This window comes from Ursus arctos, unplaced genomic scaffold (assembly GCF_023065955.2).
Source record: "Ursus arctos isolate Adak ecotype North America unplaced genomic scaffold, UrsArc2.0 scaffold_4, whole genome shotgun sequence".
Taxonomy (NCBI): Eukaryota; Metazoa; Chordata; class Mammalia; order Carnivora; family Ursidae; genus Ursus; species Ursus arctos.
Genome location: NW_026623056.1, coordinates 42,367,368 through 42,388,846, shown reverse-complemented (window position 1 = coordinate 42,388,846; position 21,479 = coordinate 42,367,368). Strand labels below are relative to the sequence as shown.

The window sequence follows — 21,479 nt, the reverse complement described above, 5'->3', positions numbered from 1 at the left end:
GCAAAAAAAAAAAAAAGAAATGGAAAAAAATAGGGACTGAGGAAAATATATGTGAAAGTAGAAAATAGTAAAAGATACAATTAATATTATTTCAAATTTTGGAGTGTTAGTAAATGTGCTTATTGGTCAGAGGGTCATTTCAGGCATGTTCGGAGCAATGCACTTGTCCCTGGGATATGGGCTTATTTATTAATCTATTTTTAATAGTAGTTGATCTTCCATATAAAACACTACCAAACATTTATGCTTAAAGTTTATTAGGTATTTATAATACGCTGAAGCTATTTGGCATTGTTAAGTAAAAATATATGTTTTAATTTGTTGGTTAGGCAATTATTCCTTTATAATAGTTTACTTGGGATGATTAATCATTTGAAACCTGCCTGTAGACACAGGGCACTGGATTATAAATCACATCTTATTTTCATTCATAGGGAATGAAATGATATTCATTTTTTGGACATGATTTATCATTTGCAGGTTGTATCTGTTATCTATGCGAGCTAGGAAAATGGATGGATTGTCTTATTAAAAATTCTTCACCTTTTGCTATTATATTCTTTGCATAGCCAGAGAAAAACCATGAACAGGGACAATTCCATATCCCAGTATTAAGCTGTACTGAATTTCTGATGGAAGGAAAGGTTACAGATGAGTTCCTTTGTTATCAGATAAGAGAAATACATGCCAGCATCTGGACTTTTCAAGCCATTTCGTAGAAGTATCATTTGATCTGTTTTTTTTAAGGACACCTACTTACTATTTACATATGCTGTGTCTTCTTTCAAAAGCATAGGGAGTACTATAGGTGTTATGCCTTGAGATAAGCGTTCATTTTTCTTCTCATGCAATTCCCTCCAGCTCTTGATGATCTGTAATCTCAAAGTTAAAGCAGTTGCTACTATTTTATGAAATGCCACTCTCACTGCCTGATATGTTCCTCTGTTCCCAGCCTGCCATTGTGAAAGCTGGTCCCCAGGGCCATTGTCGTGGTCTGGTGAAAATGATAGGATGTCTACTCTAATCCTAAAAGGACTTCTCAGATGAAGCCGTAAGGAAATTGAATCAAACATCAAGAGCAGATATTCAGGGCTTTTGCACCAGACTTGCATTACGATCCTAGCACTGCAAGTTTCTACCTTTGTCTTTGCACAGTGTAACTCTAGGGGTTGCAGAGTCCGCATATGCACGGCGGGGATTTAAATATATATCTATCTCGGAGTTGTTCTGAGGGCTAAGTGAGCACTGGCATAAAGGAAAGCTTTCAGAATTGGTACTTACTGCGGGCATTACACATAAGGCTAGGGAAAATATGTTAATCTCTCTGACTCTCAGACTTCCCATCTATAAAGTGGGAAATACTATTTTTGCAAAATTTCCCTAGGACGTTGGTATACTGTATATAAAACATTTAGCACAGCATCTGGATATAACAGGTGAGCAATCATTTTACATCTGGACATCTGCCAAGCTGATTCTACAGTATCTCTTTGGCCTTGTATTTTTTAAGCATCATTGTTGATTCGTATTTACTTAGTAAACATCGTTTTAGAGGATTATTCAGAGTGATACTGTGGGCAAGTAAACTGGCAGTACAATGTACAGTTAAGAGTACAGATAACCTCGGTTCTAGTCCCAGCTCTGCCACTTACTAGTCTTCTGACCTTCAAATTATATGACCTCTCTGTGCCTCAAATTTCTTATCTATAAAATGGGGGTGTGATAGTGCCTGTCTGGTCTGGATTGTTGTTAGAATAGAATAAATGAATATAGAAAATGCAGTTCAAGTAGCATCTGACAAACGGAAGTGTTAAATCAGTATTTGCTATTGTTATTTCCTGAAAGATCCAAAAAACACCTGTTCCGATGTATACACACACACACGCCCGTGGGCATTCATGCACTTCCGCATCCATTCACTTGTACATAAACATATCTACCTTGGTTGGCTGAGGATAAACAAGAACACGCAATCATATATTGAATTTAGCCGAGAAAGTAGCTAAGAACTATGTATGAAGTAGATTCTAATAAGATAAATTATTTTTCACTATTATAGGGACGATGAGTATTATACTGAAGACGCACCAATTTATGGTAACTTAGATGACATAGTCCCAGGTAAGTTTTATTTTTCCAGAAATTATATTTATCTATAAATTAATACCCTCCCCTTAATTCCACAGCATTTGAGGTGGCTTATTTTTGGTTGCAATCACATTTAAATATCCTGAAGGTAACCATAGATTCAATAACGTCTAGCATATTATTTAGTATATATTTCCAAAGCTGCATATTATAAATTGTATTGCAACATCCTGTTTTTCTATATTCTCTTCATTTTACTGCAGTAGAAATGTGAATACAGGGGACTCTATTACCATGAATTTTGGCACACACGATTCTATGAAATAAAGCTATTTCTAGAACAGAAAATGGCTCAGGGAAACAGAGCTTTGCTCTCGGTCTACAAAAGCAAATCTACAGTGAATAATCTGGAACAAGGAGCATGTTCTCTGGTTTCCCTTGCTTTAACTGCTCATGTTAAGCAGAGAATCTAGGGCTACAATGATGGCAAGTGGGGAGACAGAAGAGCTAAATCACCACTGACTAGGTTATACATTGTTTGTTCTTAGGTAACAAGTACTTCTCAATTCCTAGCATCCCTTATTGCTTGAAACATCCCAACCACCCCTAAACAAAATGCCACTAAACTCCTTAAAGCAGATAATCATGATATGATCCCAGAGCTCTGATGAGAGAAGCCATGAGGCTAAATGCTAGCATTTAACCCCATCCTTGCACCCGCAAGCACTTCACTTCACTCATGATTTGGGGGTTAACAAAGATTTCCAGAAATGGACTAAACTATCTGAATCTCTGATTATCCAATCTAAGCCATCTAAATCTCTGTATATGAAATTCTCCTAAGTTAGGAATGTGAGAATATTAAAGGATTCAAAATTTTATTTAATTTTTTAAAAATGTATTTAATCTTTGTCTTTTCCTTCCTTTTAAAGTATCTTCTAATCTCTAATCTCTATACTCTGAGAAATCAGAAATATTTTTTAGGACTATCCTGTTAAAAATAATTTGCCCTCCTGTTTCACTTTGCAGAATCATCGTGCCCATCTGTAATATTTGAGATTTCAATTCTTCTGTACCTGGTGGTGCAAAGCCCACCATACCTGCAATTGCCATATCTAAGGGAGCATAGGTGCCACCCCACACATTCTGATTTAGTGATGTTGAGGAATAAGGTTTAGGAATTTGCTAGTTGAAAAATTTCCAGCTAAGTCCAATGCATGTTTTCCATAGACCATGCTTCGAGAAATATCATTCCTCTGTGTTGCTTTTCAGAAAGGATTGAATGATTGATTATAAGATAACTTGCATTGTAGTAAATATATCTTTTTTTTATGGGATCAATTCAGTTCAATCCACATTTCCGCTAGGCGACTGGCCATTCGACAAGTCACTTTCTCTCTTTCTTCTCCCTTTCAAACAGGCATATCTGGGGGAAGAAAGGGATGGATGGTTTAATAAGCATGTCCCTATGGGATGAAATGACTGCAGGTCTGCCGGCTATTGGACACTGCACAAAAACTCCAAATACTTAGGAGCACCATTACAGAGCTCCAGGCCCCCCAAACAGCCTGGCTGTGCTGCCACTAATTCATGGGACAAAAAACATAATCTAAACATTCCTTTTCAAAAATAAGACATAGGTGTTTAAATGCCTCTGAGTAAAACTTCTTACTCACGGGAAAAATGACGAAATTGCAATCATGAGCGCAGGTGCCCTGTGCTGTGCCGCCGTGCACCATTTGCAATCACCCAAATGGAAGCGAACACATGGGATCTCTTAAGTTGAGCCCATCATGTCCTGCAATGGCATAAATTAATATGATCTAGTCTTTATCCCAAGTGAGCTTCTTTTGTCTTATTACTAACTCTGTGGGGTTAAAGACTTCTTCACATTCTGATCTGCAGAAAATGGTTTATGCTTCCTTACTTTTTTGCATCTCCACAAAAAAAGACAAGCTGAATGATTCTTGGGGGTTTCACATGTACAGCTAAGTGTGGTTTGGGTCAAGTATTTGTATTTGTGCCAGCATTTTTCATTTTTCCATTGTAAATCATGATCTTTTCAACTCCCAAGAACCAGTGGATGAAAACTGCTATGAACAAATGAAAGCTCGACCAGAGAGATGTACAAATAAACTGCAAGAAGCCACCCCGCCTGCACAGGTGAGTTTTGTTGTCCGTATTAAGGGTCGAACTCGCCTAGATCCGAGCACAGCTGCATGTGTCAAGAATATAAGAGCACCACATTCTGACTCACATGTGAAGCAGTCTGAGATTTTACAGGCCAAATCAGTGTCAAGTTCTGGGACCTGAGCTCTAAGGGAACCTCAAAGGCAAGTAAACAGCACTCAGAACCTCACTCGAAAAGTCAAAATTGTGTACCATTACAGAGTCAATAGGTTGAAGGAAAAAGTGGATTCTCTTCTTAATCAATTAAGCTTGTTCTTTCGGATTGAAAAAAGTTAGGTACATCACAAAGATAAACATAAAAGTTGACACATATATAATCCTTATAAGACAGATGGGGGGAGGGGAGAGAAAAGGAGAGAGAGAGAGAGGAGAGGGAGTTGGGGGGGTGCAGAGAGAGAGAGAGAGCTTTAGTTAAGAGATAAATTAGCTGGATATAAAAGACCATACTTCTATTTTATAAGGCAAATGAGTGTAAATTTTAACACAAGTTCTATGGCTGTAGGTTGATGTCAAGAGATTTTCACACAGCTTGTGTAGGGTCAGGTAGGACATAATTGCAAGCAGAAACATATGAAAACCCAAGAAGAAATGGATAGCTTTTCCTTTTCCTACCACCATCAGTTCAACCTCCTCAGGCCACTTACAATTCTTAGTCTACATGCTGTTGAAATGTTACACATTTCAGTTTAAAGAGTTCTTCTTCCTTTCCCTCCTAGATCTTGTCCCTTCAATTATGTGTTCTCTTGCTACTCCCTAGAAAGTCAGAGGGCCAGCCAGAATTTCCTATGCAGTCGTTATGTGACGGGCCTTGTCATATGTGCTTTACATGTATTATCATCGTAGAGTTTTATGAGGGAAACAGCATTATTTCTCCCATTTGACAGAGGATTGAGAAGGATGAAAAACTTGCCCTAAAGCACTCAGGTACTAAGTAGAAAGAGAATCTGAACTTAGTCCTGTCTAACAGAAAATAGTCTCCTTCCTAAGATGGGTCACATCTTGAAAACTTCCCATTAAGATAGAATTTTTCTCTTTTCCTCTCTATGAATCCACCAAGAAATCAGAATTCTTGAAGTTTTAAAAAAACCAAGATGTGGTAAGGTTTAAGCAGACCATGAAGTCACTTTCTGATGCACAAATCTGTCATCTGATGTTTGATTAATGGTAAAAAAATTTTTTAGATAAAAGGTATGAAAACCTGCATGTTCTAATATGACCTGCTAAATCCATGATAATAAAGAAAAAACCCTTAGAGAAGGCTAAAATATAACCACACCATCTGAAATGTAGATTCACAACACCTTAATTGTAAAAGAGCTGAAAATTCGTAACAAAAGTTGCTATTTAGGACATAGGAATTGTGGTGCATCTGGTTTTTACTCGAATGGAAATTGTGCAGAGCTTAAAATGTCTTTAAAAGCCTGCTATCTTATAAACTATTTATTTAAAGATACTCCTAAGGAGATCAGCCTTTATGCTATTATACCTTTCTCACATATTTGATTTCACAAATTAAATGTAATTTCTTTATATTTGCCCAATTCCACTTTATTAGAACGATCGTGAACATCAAAATCGCTACCCAGTTTGCTACTACAAACTACTACAACACTTACTTTGGTCAATTACAAAGGCAGTCTACAATATTATGCAGAAAGCTTTATGGATAAAGTATCTGCTGGAAAAGAAAAATCTCCTTGCCCTTTAAAAATGATGTGCATGGTTCAGAAGTTGTGATTTCAATATCTACATCTACCATTAACTAGGAAGAGTTCATCGGGAAACCTAATAATAAAATGAGTCCACAGAGTTCCTATATCATAAAACAAAGAGAGGGACACAAGTGTGAGCTTGTTCCTCTCCTCTTTGTGTCCCCGTCCCCCACCGACCTTGCCTTTCCCTCCTATGTCAGAAGTGCCCACTCTCCCTTCCTAAGCCGATACCAATTTATGCTCCTGATCATTTGCTCTATTGCTTTCAAGATCTTGCATCTTCAAGTATTTAATTAGTCTCCATTTTCCATTTTTTCTTTCAAGAATCATTACTATTTACCTACCAATATGCACGAATCACCCCAATATTTAAAAACAAAAACAAACAAGACAACAGAATTAGCCTTCTACCTGTGTGTCTCTCTAATTCTTAAACTGATTCTTACTTTCCTCTACTGTTTCCATAGATACACATTCTTTTACTTCTGGCCATATTTTTTCCACCCATACACTCAACTGAAACCATTCTCTGGAAGTCTCAAGTGACTCTTAATGTGCAATCTGTGATCCTTTCTCAGGACTCACATTCTTGGAATTCTGCAGCGCTTGATAAAGTTGACCAACTGTTGACCAAACATACATTATTTAAAATGCTTTCAGTTGTAAGTACAGAAATAGAGATCTCCAAGCCTGGCCTGAAATGAGCTCAAAGGGAACCTGGGGCCAGGCAGGCAAGAAGGAAATAATGGGGGGAGATGGAAAACTGTAATTCTGGCCAGATGCCAGTCACGGAAATGGATACTGTCATCTTTGTACTTCTGAATCTTTACATTTTATACTTTTGAATCTCAAAAAGGTAGGAAAAGTGGGGACCTTTGTGGGGACCTCAAATGACCAGTTATTAAACATATGCAAAGTAGATTTTGAGATTCATTAAATTCCTTCCTATCATGCTCGTTCCCAGTTTAACAAATTGGAGCATTGTCACTTGGTCAAGGCAACACAGGGCAAGAGCTACCTAAGGTGAAGGCAGGGGAGAGGCACATGAGAGTCCATCTAAAATGTTCACGTACAGGGCACCTGGGTGGCTCAGTCGGTTGAGTGTCTACCTTCAGCTCGGGTCATGATCCCAGGGCCCTGGGATCAAGTCCCATGTTGGGCTCCTTGCAGGGAGCCTGCCTGTGCATGCACACACACACTCTCTCTAATAAATAAATAAATAAATAAATAAATAAATAAATAAATAAATAAAATCTTCAAAAAAATAAAATGTTCATGTATATTTTGTGTATAAGAAAGAAATAAAAATACACACACAGAAGTTTCATCTAAGCATTTTTCTACTCAAAAGTCTTGAGTTGACTATTGTTTTTGTTGTCATCCTACCTGACCAATTTGGCAAAACAAGGTAGCCAAGGCCCAGAAAACAAGCTGCTTGTTTTTCATGGATCTTAGAAATTTCCAGAAGTCGTCAAAGTTAAAGAATGAGATAACAACGAAAAATTAACATGCCTTTCTTTTTAGGCAACCGAGGAACCACAGATGTTCTATGCCTCACTGGATCACAGCTGTGAGGGGAAGCACAGAAAGCCCAAGAAAGAGAATACTTATTTGTTAGACAAGGATGAAGATGGGCAGTTACGTGCAGTGGATGCCAGCCTTTCTAAGACCACTTCGGTAGACAATTTCCCACTTGAGAGCCAGGAAACAGAGGAAAACGTTCATGATGATCCCATCAGACTGTTTGGATTGATTCGTGCAAAGAAAGAATCTATAAACTAGCTGGACTATGACCTAGCTCAATAACCCAGCTCTTACTGGAGATGTTAAAGAAAATAAAATCCCTATAGCACGCAACATGATTTGGGAGAGTGACAATCTAAACCATTTGTTAGTGGGATGGTGGCTTACCACTTATCAGAGTCTATGTTCTTGTACACCAAATGTAATGCCATGAAAATTAGTTATTTGAATTTGCTTAACAAATGCCTGGTAGCGGAATGTAAAGTAAAATCAAGTTGAAAGAAAAATAAAAGCCACCTTTTAAAAAATATTTTTCCTTTTTCACCCCTTAATTGAAAGAAATTTCTGATTGAAAGACATGGGACATTAAATATATTCCTACGAGAAGTGGAAGAGTCTTCTTAAGAAGTATTGTTTCCAAATGGAAGTATCCTTATTGCTTTTTAAAATTATAAAGTTAATTCATGCTCCTTGTAACAGTAAACACATATAGAAAAGAATTTGGATATTCCACTAGCCAGAGATAATCACGATGAACAACTTTCCATATGTACATACATCAGTTGTCTCTCTTTCTTTCTTACCAAAAAAAGGGAGTGATTATCTTACACATATTATTTTAACGTTTTCCACTTAATATATTGGGGGTTTATTTTCCTTGTTTTTTTAACTAAATGCAGTTACATATTATCATTTTAATGCCTGTATAGCATCTCATTGATGACAACATTAGAATTTATTCAAGTAATTTGAAAGTACATTTAGCTCATTTCCAAGTTCTGTTTCTCACCTTTACAAATACTATTGCAATAAGAACGCGTCTCCACACGTGTTTAAGGTCTTACCTGACTTCTCGAGGCTAAATGCCTAGGAAAAGAATTGCTGCTTTAAAAAGTGTCCACAGTGAGTCTCCATAGAATATATGTCTAAAAGGTCAAGAGTTTGGTCAAGGTATGTGCCCAATTTAAATTCCTAAACTGCCCTCCAAATAGTTATTTTAAAAAAATCTATTATCTTTCTCCATTTGGAATAGGAGTTTAATTGGGTCTCAAGTCATCACTGATCAAGGAAAGTGTATATGTGAGCTGTCAGTCCTGCCCTCTAACCGGAGCTTAGTGGATTTTATTCATTCTTTCTTCAGTTCTTTGTTGAGCTCCTAGGGCAGTGTAGGCCCTAAGTCGTGTACAGTGAGGGCAGCAGATGTAAAACAGGGTAGGCCCTGCCTCCAGGGAACTATAAATGTGTAGAAAAGATGAGTATCAGGTTAATAAAGTATCCGTACTAATAAAAAAAATACAATGAAGAATACTGGAGAATGAGAAATAATAATGGAGAGAAGGGCATCCCTGAAGAGAAGATTCTAATTCTGAGAACTGAACAAGGAGGAGCACCCATGTACAAAGAGAGGAATCTACATCATTGAATGATAGTATTTACTTAGCTCCTGAAGATATTTGAATTTTTTGCCTCTGGTTTATATCATTTGAATTCCACTCAATATTTTGAGTTTTATGTATCAAATGTACTTGATGACTTCTAATTTGGAAGGTTTTTAATGACAAATTTATATTCCTTAATAAATAAAAGACTCTTCAAGTTACCTATGTCCTGTTGAGTGAACGTGGTAGTTTGTGTCTTTTGAGAAATGTGTCCCTCTCATTAAGTTGTTAAATATATTGGCATGAAGTTGTTCAAAATATTCCCATATTGCCCTTTAAATATCTGTAGAATCTAGTGATTTAACTTCTCTCTGATACTGGGAATTTTCTTCTCCCCCCCCCATCTGTCTAATTAGAGATTTATCAACTTTTTTATTTCCTCAAAGAACCAGTTACCATTCACATAATTTTTCTATTGTTTTTATATTTTCTGTTTCATCGATTTGCCATCTGATCTAAATTTTTTTCCTGTTTATTGTGTTTTCATCTGTTCTTTTTTTAGCTTCTGAAGGTGGAAACTGAGGTCAGTAATGAGACTTTTCTTCTTGTCTAAAATAGGCATTTGGTTTCATAAATCTACCAGAAATTTTGATATTGTGTTATTTTTATTTCAAATATTTCTAATTTCCCTTTGATTCCTTCTTTGGCCTATTGGTTATTCAGAAGTGTGTTATTTGGCTTCCAAGTATTCGAAGAGTTTCCAGATCTCTTTTTGTTATTGATTTCTAATTTAACTCCATTGTGGTAAGAAAACATATGGCTTGAATCCTTTTAAATTTATTGAGCCTTCCTTTAATGCCCAGAATATAGTCTATCTTGGTGAATGATGATGTGTACTTGAAAAGAATACATAGTCTATTTTTGTTAGATAGAATATTCTCTAAATACCAATTAGGTTATCTTGGTTGATAGAGCTTTTCAAGTCTCCTATATCCTCTCTATTTAAAATGTATTTTTATAGGCAGCATATAGTTTATTTTCCTTTTTAATCTAATCTGATAATCTCTGCCATTTAATTGGGGTATTTAGACCATTCTCATTTAATGCAGTTATTGATATGGTTGGGTTCAAAGCAATACTCTTGATCTGTTTTCTATTTGTCTCCTCTATTCTTCATTCATCTTTTTCCTCTTTTTAAGACATCTTCTATATTACAATTGACACTTGAACAATACAAGGGTTAGAGGCACAATCCCCCACACAGTCAAAAACCCACATAAAACTTTTGACTCCCCCAAAACTTAACCACTAATAGCCTCCTGTTGACTGGAAAGCCTTACCAAATAAACATAAACAGTCAATTAACACATATTTTGTACGTTGTATTATATACTGTATTCTTACAATAAAATAAATGAAAGAAAATATTAAGAAAAATCACGAGGAAGAGAAAATACATTTACAATACTGTATTTATATAAAAAAATCTGCATATAATCAATCCCATGCAGTTCAAAACCATGTTGTTCAAGGGCCAATTGTACATTGGTATTTTTTAATGACTCTATTTTATCTTTATTGATGGATTATTAGTTAGAAGTCTGTTGTGTCATTTTAGTGATTGCTTAGGGTTTATAATAAACATCTTTTTTAAAAAAATTTTATTTTTATTTATGGAGAGAGAGATAGTAAGAGAGAGCAGGGAGGAGAGGGAGAAGCAGGCTCCCCACTGAGGAGGGAGCCCCATGCAGAGCTCCATCCCAGGACTCTGAGATCATAACCTGAACCAAAGGCAGACACTTAACTGACTTAGCCACCCAGGCGCCCCTACAATAAACATCTTTAACTCATCACGGTCTACATTCAAATGATATACTACTACTTTGGTATAGTATAAGAAGCTTAAAACAGTGTACTTCTATTTCTTCTGACTTTTGTGCTCTGGGTTCTATTTTACACGTTGTTATTACTTTCCCTTAGTAAGGAATTATCCTTGTTATTTCCTTTAATAAGGCCAATTCTCTTTTTAAAAAGATTTAAATAATAATAAATGTTGTCATGTTTATCCCTGTAGTTAACATTTCCAGAACTCTTCAATCCTTTGTGTAGATCCAGGCTTCTACCTAGTAGCATTATTCCTCAGCTTAAAGGACTTTCTTAAACATTTTTTTAGAACAGGTCTGCTGGTGATGAATTCCTCCAGCTCTTATGTATTTGAAAAAGTCTCTACTTGCCTTCATTTTTGAAAGCTATTTTCTCTGGGTAAAAAAATTTATGGTTGAGTTGACTATATATTTCTTCCAGTAATTTAAAGATCCTGCTTTACTGCTTTCTCAGTTACATTTTTCTGAAGAAAAAAATCTAGTGTCATATTTGTCTTTGTCCTTCTGTTATTTCTTATTTTCTCCGATTATTTTAAGATTTTCCTTCTCACTGGTTTTAAACAATATGCCTTAGAGTAGTTTTGTTTGATTTTTATGTGTCTTGTGTTAGGAAACTGTTGAGCATCTTGAATCTGTGTATTTATAGTTTTCATCACATATGGAGAAAAAAGTGACCAATATTTCTTTAAATACTTTTCCTGTCCCCCCTACCCATTTTCAAGTTATTTTATCACTTGCAAATTCTCCCACATTTCACTGATATGTTTATTGCAGTCTTTTCTCTGTGTTTCATTTTGGATAGTTTCTTTTGCTGTGTCTTCAAGGTCACTAACCTTTGCTTCTAAAATGTTCATCTGCCAATCCAAGATAGATACTTTTTAATCTCAGTTTGTTTTTATCTCTATACATTCAACTTGAGTAATTTTTTTTCAGTTTTCACATCTCTATCATACATGTCTAACCTTCCTTCTCACTTCTTGAACATATTGCATGTAGCTGTAACAACTGTTACAATGTTTTTATCTACTAATTCTATCATCTCTGTCATTCTGAGTTTCAACTGACTGATTTTCCTCAGTATGGGTTATATTTGCCCACATTTTAGAATTCCTAGTATTTTTTTTAAGACAGGGTACTTTATTATGTAACTTAAAAGTCTGTGTAAAAGCTACAAATAATGCACCAATTAATATTATACATCTATAGTATGTACAATACAGAATATATATACGATAAATAGTAAGGTAAAAATTCCTAGGCCTGCAGGGGTGCCTGGGTGGCTCAGTTGGTTAAGCAACTGCCTTCAGCTCAGATCATGATCCCGGAGTCCCAGGATCAAGTCTCACATCAGGATCCCTGCTCAGTAGGGAGTCTGCTTCTCCCTGCTTCTCCCTCTGACCCTCTCTCCTCTCATGCTCTCACTCTCTCTCTCTCAAATAAAGAAATAAAATCTTTAAAAAAAAATGCCAGGCCTACAGACAAATTTAATAAAAAGTTATAATTGGACATTTTAATATACTGTTTGAAAAACTCGATGGGTCAAGTAAGCAAATAATAATCTCATAATACAGAGGATTAAGTAATACAATCAACGTGGTCAGTTTAATAGGTATGTTTAGAATTTTTAACATCAGAAATAAAGAACATACATCCTTTTCATATGCCTCTGGAAAGTTTACCAATTTAGTCATGTATTAGCCACAGTGGAAACTCATAAATTATAAAAAGCAGAGATTTCGCAAACAACATATGCTCATCATAGGCCAATGAAACTAGAAATCAGTAAGATTGACCCCAAAATTCCCTCAACTATCTGAAAATTATGAACCTTTTTTTTTTTAAGATTTTATTTATTTATGTGACAGAGAGAGCAAGCACAAGCAGGGGGAGTGGCAGAGGGAGCGGGAGAAGCATGCTCCCCAGTGAGCAGTGAGTCCAATGCGGGACCTGATCCCAGGATCCTGGGATCATGACCTGAGCTGAAGGCAGACACTTAACCAACTGAGCCACCCAGGTGTCCCTATGAAACATTTTTCTAACATAACTTCTAGATCAATGAGAAAATTGCAATTACAATAACAGATTTTCTAGAAAACAATGAAGTAATGAATACATCCAAAAACCAATGCAGTATAGTGAAGATGTACTCAAAGGAAACATTTTGACCTCAAATTCTTTTTTGTTAAATATTATTTATTATTTAAATTCAATTACTTAACATATAGTGTATAATTAGTTTCAGAGGTAGAGTTCAGTGATTCATCAGTCTTATATAACACCCAGTGCTCATTACATCTATTTTTTAAAGATTTGTTTACTTATTTGAGGGAGAGAAAGAGTGTGTGTGTGTGTGTGTGTGTGTGTGTGTGTGTGTGCGCACACGTGAGTGAGGGGACTGGCGAAGGGACAGGGAGAGAGAATCTCAAGTGGGCTCTGTGATGAGCATGGAGCCTGACTCAGGACTTGATCTCAAGACCATGAGATCATGACGAGCTGAAATCAGAAGCTGGACGCTTAACTGAGCCCCCTGTAGAGTCTTGCTTTTAAACTCTGTCAGACAGGTTCACAGGAGGGTCTTGCCTCAGCAGTAGGCTTAATTTAACATAGTTTTAAAACTGCTCTGGCCCTCATGAATTATGAGGTGTTCCACTCTGGCTGTGGAAAACAGGTACTCTGCCCAGTCTTCTGTGAGTCATGGGCACTGTTTTCTCTCATCTTTTTTAGGTGGGTCTTTTCCCCAAGCTTTTGGTAGCTTTCTTACATGCGTGCACTAATCAGTATTCAGCTAACTACTCGAGGGGGACTCTTTGCACCTCTTCAGAGTTCTATGTACAGTTCTCTTCCCTCCAGTACTCCACCTTCTTGGCTTCTCTTGACATGAAGCTTCATTTTCTCAGTTCTGGCGATCAGTGGACAATACCCACAACCCCTCTACCCGCTCTAGAGCCTGAAAACTTTCTCTAGACAATGAGATATGGCAACAGTAGAGTTCACCTCATTTCCCATCTTTCAGAGATCATTGTCCTTCTTTGCCTGACGTTCAATGTCTTGAGTGCCATTGTCTCATATATTTCGCCTGGATTGTAGTTGTTTGAGGTGGGAGGGTGTATGCACCCAAGTGAGAGGGTAAATCCAACATGTAATTTCATGTTGACCAGGAGCAAAACTCCAAGTACCTCATAGCACTTGAGTGTAATTCTACAATATATTTTTAGTGTAATTTGGTGTAATTCTATAACTGAACTTGTGGTCTTTTAAATGTTAATTAGTACGCTATGAATTACTGATCATTATGCAATTATTAAGGGAATATATATACTTTACCTGTGGCAGTTCTCAGGGCTTATGTCCCAGAGGAGTCTCATTACAAGCTTTCACATTTCAACTAAGAAAAAAATGTACAGACATGAATAAAGAGAAAATCTGTGACTAGAAAACAGATGAATTCCAAACTCTCGCGATTTTCACTGAGAATGCTAAAGCTCCGAAAAGTTCAATTCAAATCTCAAGAATAAGAGGAATAACTCATTTCCCTTTGGTATTCAAGGGCTTATTTCTGGCAAAGTAAAAGTAGGGTGATTAGTTTTGAAATATGCTTTAAATCTCTCTCTGAGGTTTTGCCTTCACTTGATTAACAGAACAGACAATTTATATTAAGACACTAAAAACAGGAAACACCAAAACTTAGAGAAGGGAACAAGAAAGAATACATATCGAGTAGAGGTGCTCTCTTAATGCTGCTTGTCATTCCTTTAACCTGTTCTGTGGGAAAACACCCTACCCACTCGCAGTTCCACCACCGAAGAAGTCATGGCTGCCCGGACCAGAGGTGGATACCTGAGTCAAGACAGTTAACTCACCTTCTGAACCAGTGTGTATACAGGAGATTGAACAGTGATTACTGAAGGCAGAGCCGTAAGGACGCCATACGGGAGAAATGGGGCCTTGGGAAGCAAGGCACAATTACAAAAGACAGAAACTAAGAATAAACACAAGATGATAGTTACTAGAAAGTAGGGTTCAAGACTCCATGACTAATCAGTCTAATCAGATAACCACAACAACAGATACTACAACTAATATTAAAAACTTGCTAAGTGCAAGACACTTGGCTAAGTGCTTACTAGCATAATTTAGTCACATAAAACCCTAAAAGATGGATGCTATTAAATTCTAATGTTACAGATGAGAAAACCAAGACCGATGAAGACTAACTTGCCTAATGTTGCACAAACAGATTGGAGGTTCAAGATTTGAACACACAGGCTAAGTCCGGAGCTGGCTCTGCAGAGTAGTGATCTCTTAGTGATCTCTCCAGTTGGTTCCAAGCACTTCGAGCCCTGTTTTTGGATTGCCTTATGTCCCACCTATTTGGTCATAATTAATCTCGCTCTACTTCAAATAGACTGGGTTTCTATTATTTAAAGTCAAAATTATTATTAAAACAGATTTTTTAAAACATTTCTTTAAAATGTTGAAAAATAATGACCACTTATGGTAGCTTTCACACACTAAGAGCCTCTCCACTTTAGGACAAATCCAAATATAAGTCCACTTAAATAACAGTCTGGCACTCTCAATAAACACTAAGTCATCTACCACAAAACGTTCATATCGAAGTGTTTCTACAGACAAATATTTTATCAACGATCTTGCTTTTAAATACCTTGAAAGATGGAAGTCATCATTTTTGGTGATTTCGGATACAAAATTCATGCTCATGCCCCATAAAAGACAAAACTTAAAACTAATCTACAAAAAAAAAACATTCCAATATTAAAGCTAAAACCTTATTTTGTGCTCAATTTTGTCTATTTTATCTGCAGGGGATTAAAGTTATCTCATCTAAAATTAGATAAATCTTTGTTATTTAAACTAAAATGAAAAATGAATGAGCATTTCAAATAGTAGTGTCGTTGGCCACCTCTGATGCAAAGAACAACTCTCTTCGTCAAAAAACTGGAAAGTTAGTAGAGCTTTTATTTTGTTCTGTTTTCACCCCAATTGGTCAAAGCAGTAATTAGTGGATTAATTTTTTTTTAGATTTTATTTATTTATTAGACAGAGATAGAGACAGCCAGCAAGAGAGGGAACACAAGCAGGGGGAGTGGGAGAGGAAGAAGCAGGCTCATAGCGGAGGAGCCTGATGTGGGACTCGATCCCGTAACGCCGGGATCACGCCCTGAGCCGAAGGCAGATGCTCAACTGCTGTGTCACCCAGGCACCCCTGGTGGATTAATTTTTAAAATTAACACTGAATAATTAAAAGTACCATAAACATTTTTTTAAAAGATTTTATTTATTTATTTATTTATTTGACAGAGATAGAGACAGCCAGCGAGAGAGGGAACACAAGCAGGGGGAGTGGGAGAGGAAGAAGCAGGCTCATAGCAGAGGAGCCTGATGTGGGGCTCGATCCCATAACGCCGGGATCACGTCCCGAGCCGAAGGCAGACGCTTAACCGCTGAGCCACCCAGGCGCCCCTGGTGGATTAATTTTTAAAATTAACTGCTGAATAATTAAAAGTACCATAAACATTTTAACCTCAAATGTATAAGCTTTTCTTTAGTAACCTTTTGACATAGGGCCAAGGCTTTTTCTTGAGAACATCTATGATGGGATTTCCATGCCATATTTTTTTATATAAATCTCACTGACTGTAAAACACTGTCTATAGCCCCAGTTTTAGTTTCTTTAAAGTGAAATAAAAGTTTAAAACATTTGTGATGAGGGGCGCCTGGGTAGCGCTCGTTAAAGCGTCTGCCTTCGGCTCAGGGCGTGATCCCAGCGTTATGGGATCGAGCCCCACATCAGGCTCCTCTGCTGGGAGCCTGCTTCTTCCTCTCCCACTCCCCCTGCTTGTGTTCCCTCTCTCGCTGGCTGTCTCTATCTCTGTCAAATAAATAAATAAACTCTTTAAAAAAAAAAAACATTTGTGATGAAATCTAAGTGCAGAATCTCTCCAGATTTTTGGCCTTTTTTCTAAGACTTTTGTAAGTATTGCTATACCATTTAAATTGGCAGCAATTTTTAAGCAAGTCCTGTTTATTGCTTCTTTGTAAGGCACCAAACTGATTATCAAAGAAAATGCCCCATCCACACCCATATTTCATTGGGAAACATAACCACTAATTATCTTATATAACTACAATAACAAGTATAACTAGGACAATCAACTTCAGGAAGGAACGCCACTGACTCCTGGAAAGCATACGACGCTGCGGGTGGACGGAATTCAGCAGGTTATAAGAGAATATCTACTGGCCTGAGTGTTTTTCATGCTGTGGCCAAAAGGCAGTCTGTTGAGGGAAGGAGGAGGGAGTAGCTCACATACGTGGAGGTCACTTAACAAATGTTCTACTTCACAAATACAACTCAACTTTACGGAATGAATTTTTAGAACACTGGCAGGGGTCCCCACATCCACAAAATCTTTATCACACAAGTCATAGTAGTACAAGAAACTCTACCAATAAAATTAATTATTGAATTAAACATTACTGTGTTTTGTAATTTTTCTTCAAGTAACTGAGAGAAAAAACTATTAAGTCAACTGGGGCAAATTGCTAGTTGTCCTTCAATTTCCATTCTCCCATTCTTCCTTAGTACAGAATCTTGATTTTTAACTGGTCACCATGGGGGCCTTAATATTTTCCTCAGCTTGACAAACCTAAGCAGATTTCTTCCCGACTATAGACCCCTGATCTCCCTTTTCCTGGAGTATTTCCTTCAAAACAGTCGTAATTGCAAATTATTCCTCTGCCTCCTTTGAAATATATACAAATTCCTTAAAAGCCTCTTGGCAGTTTGATGACCCAAGGACCTGGGAACCATCTCTTTGCAATGTGAACATCAAAAGAAGATAGTGCCACTATTTCCCAGTGTCCATGGGAGGATAGAAGCTTAATTTCAGTGGGTACCTTTCTCCAAGTTGTAAAACTACCCCCTGCCACAAAGATAGGAGAAAGTTGACTTTTCCTTTGGGTAAGGCCAATTAGTAAATACAGGTGGCCTAAGGTTACCGCCACCCAGCTTTTAAAATCTCCCCAGTGTTTTGGTTCAGTAGAGTGGAGTTCAGTTTCCCTCCTTTATTGCAATAGTCTTGAATAAAGTCTTCATTGTCTGTTTAACTTTGTTCAGAGCAATGGATGCTGAATGCATGGCTGCAGGAACAACGTTCCCCCTATAGCTTGGTATGGCCTTCTTGGGCCCTCATTTCCTCTAGCTGGAAGAAAGATACGGTGACTGAATTTAAGCAGCCATATTAGATCACGGGAAAGAAGCCATAGGCTGGGGATGGCAGAAAACAAGAAAAGTCTAACTCCCTCCTTTGTGGAACACCACACCAACTTTGGACCACCTATCTCCAGCTTTTCAATGTGAGAGAGAAGTTTCCGTTTTATTTAAGCCATTGTTATTTGAGCTTTGTGTTACTTGTGGGTGGACCTAATCTAGCTAATATACCCACAAATATGTTGGTTTCAGTTCTTAGTTAACTTTTCCCCAAGAGGTAAGAAGGCATGCTAACATGATGTCATGTGGGGTGCGGTGGGTGTGGCAGGGTGGGGTCCACGGCGGTTTTCTTCACAGACTGAATCTATTCCACAGTCCTCAGAATATTCTTAGAGATATTTAAAAAGCCAGCTTTCAGGAAGATGAATATTAAAATTCCTCATAAACACATAAACTTGCTCCTCACCATTAAAATTTAGAATACTTTCTATATGACGATGGAAACTAAATTTGTGTAGTTGTTAATTATTATGTTCACCATTCAGAGAACATACAATCAAAATAATGAAATTGTGCCTTAAGGAGATCCCTTAAAAGAAAATATTTGGCAAGACACTTACAGATACTTTACATAAATATGAAACAACCTATTTTTAAAAGACCAACAATTAATCCCTTGGTTATTTATACCTCATTCACTTTTTAAATTTTACTATCAAATCGTTAAGGACAATATCACTTGCCGGAGTTTCGACTATCCAGTTGATATTAGTCTGACCCAATTCACTCAACCTAGCAGGCCCTGGAAGACACGTTTCCAGCCAAGATATAAATCAAGTGGCCTGCAGAGTTCAACTCCGATACAGGTGAGAGGAAAGGCAGGGAGAAGTGGGAAAGTCAGGTCCTAACCAGGAGTCAGGTCTGCAGCCTCCTGTTGTAGGGACTTGGGTGAACAAAGAAATGAGCCCCTCCCACCAAGAGTGCTGCTGCGTCCCCTGCTCTGTAAGTTTTAAACCTTGGATTACTTTAAGAAGGAAATAAAAAATAAATAAATAAATAAATAAATAAATAAATAAATAAATAAAAAATACCTTCCTTTTCTGGTTGATTTTGTCATTCTTGCAGTCATTGCATTCAATGAGAAACAGCACATTCCTCATCTGTAAAATCAGAACGTGCAAGGCTAATGCTAGATGCACCTTCTTTCACTGTTAATAAGTAAAATCCTATTCATCCTTTATTCCACCTCTGCAAATAAAAATGAGAACTTAGGTGTGGTTTTGACTTCCTGTGTTAAGTAATGAAATTAACAGAGTTTCACCTAAAAAAGAGTATAAGTCTTCACAATTAACAAAAAGAGTCTAAAAGAGATAGAGAGATATCCCCTCTCTCCTGAAGTTACAGAGAGAGAGACCTTTCTGCATCATAAAACACATTCAAGGAGTGTGATCTGATAACGTATTAAATTGAGAACGTTCACAAGAATATCAATCTTATTTCCTCCGTAACAAGGAGACTTGTGTGAATATTCATAACTGTTACGAACTTGTACTTTTCTTCCTATTAATATAAATTTGTCCTTGGAAGTATCAGAAAAGATTCTTGTAACAATTTGAAGACTTTAGAGATTATTGCCATGCCCTGTAACAATACCAAAAGAAACTTACAATTCTGATTGGTTATCTTACTTGACCTGGTAATATTATTATAACCGCTATCTCAGTGCTTTTAAACAATATAAATACTCGGAAGATTAGCAGGTCGTATCAGAAAAGAATTGCTGGCATGATGGAAAAAGTTAAAGCCTATGACTGTAACTTTCTTGTTTTAATAGGAGATGAGTCTATTAACTTCTCAGGAACAATATTTCACAAATATTGTGAAAATGGAGGAATAGTTGACCTGCCTGCTGCCTAACAGTAGTATATCTAAAATATAAGGATATGAAAGTTGAAAACAAAAGGATGAAAAGAATATAATAAGCAAATACCATAAGACAAAGGTGGCATAGTTATACTAATGTTAGGCAAATGGCCATAAAAACAGAAAGAAATACCAGAGGCAAAAGGGTCACTGCAATTAATGAAATTATCATTTACTAGGACTATGTAAGAATTCGAATTTGTATGTACCTAATACCATCTATAAAGCCAAAATTTACAGAACTACGGAGAGAAAGTACAATAAATCATAGACTTAAATACAACTTTCTCTGTAATTAGATTAATACACAAAAGAATCAGTAAGGCTTTGAAAGATTTAGAAAATATAGTCAATATTGACTTAATGCAAAACTTGTAAGCCGCTGTGCTCTAGCAAACCGTTATACTGTGAAAGGATCACAAGTCAGACCAGACCTTGCTGCCTCTGTTCTAGGGAGAGCTGACAGCCCGCTGGGTGCCTTCACCCTTACAGATCTGTCTCATCTGACCCCGTGACCAACCTCGTTCATTTAGCCCAGTAAGACATGACCAGAAAATGTTTGTGAAGCACTGGGATAAAGGGCTTGTATAGAAGACTGGACGTTACATTCAAGAACACATGGAACCTTTATGAAAATTACTGACCACATCCTAAGCCATAAATAAGTCTCAATATACGTCAAAGCATCAGACTTACACAGACATATTCCTTGACAATGGAACTAAGTTAGAAATCAATTTTTTTAAATAAGAAAAATCCATAAATTTGGAAATTACAAAAACATATTTTTAAGTAACCCGTGGATAAAAGAGGAAATAATTAAAGTCAAAACTGAAAGCTAAAACCAAACTATAATTCTACTTCTTGTGGACTATAGGTTAATGTAGAGCCTTGAATGCTTAGGTTAGGAAAAAAAAAAACAAACAAACAGGGTGAAAACTGAAGGGTAAAATATCAATTGTAAAAAGTTGGAAAATAGGGGCGCCTGGGTGGCACAGCGGTTAAGCGTCTGCCTTCGGCTCAGGGCGTGATCCCAGCGTTCTGGGATTGAGCCCCACATCAGGCTCCTCCGCTATGAGCCTGCTTCTTCTTCTCCCACTCCCCCTGCTTGTGTTCCCTCTCTCGCTGGCTGTCTCATCTCTGTCAAATAAATAAAATCTTTAAAAAAAAAAAAAGTTGGAAAATAAACATCAGTCTAAACAGAAAGAAAACATACAAAGGTAAGAAGAGCAGCAAAAAGGAAAAATGGAATTAACAAAACCAAAGTTCATTCTTCAAGAAGGCCTAATACTGCCAGTCTTCTAGGTCAGTGGTTTGCCACTAAGAG

The 21,479-nt window shown here is 37.0% G+C and overlaps 1 protein-coding gene across 1 annotated transcript in view; it reads left to right on the top strand.

The window, feature by feature from the left end:
• Positions 1-9,335, top strand: part of LOC113251071 (T-cell receptor-associated transmembrane adapter 1) — a 32,659-nt gene extending 23,324 nt beyond the window's left edge. The window contains exons 4-6 of the mRNA XM_026492891.4: positions 2,060-2,121; positions 4,163-4,251; positions 7,515-9,335. Coding sequence (XP_026348676.1) covers positions 2,060-2,121; positions 4,163-4,251; positions 7,515-7,772 — 409 coding nt within the window. The 3' untranslated portion in view covers positions 7,773-9,335. The remainder of the gene's footprint in view (positions 1-2,059; positions 2,122-4,162; positions 4,252-7,514) is intronic.
• The last annotated feature ends 12,144 nt before the right edge of the window (positions 9,336-21,479 follow it).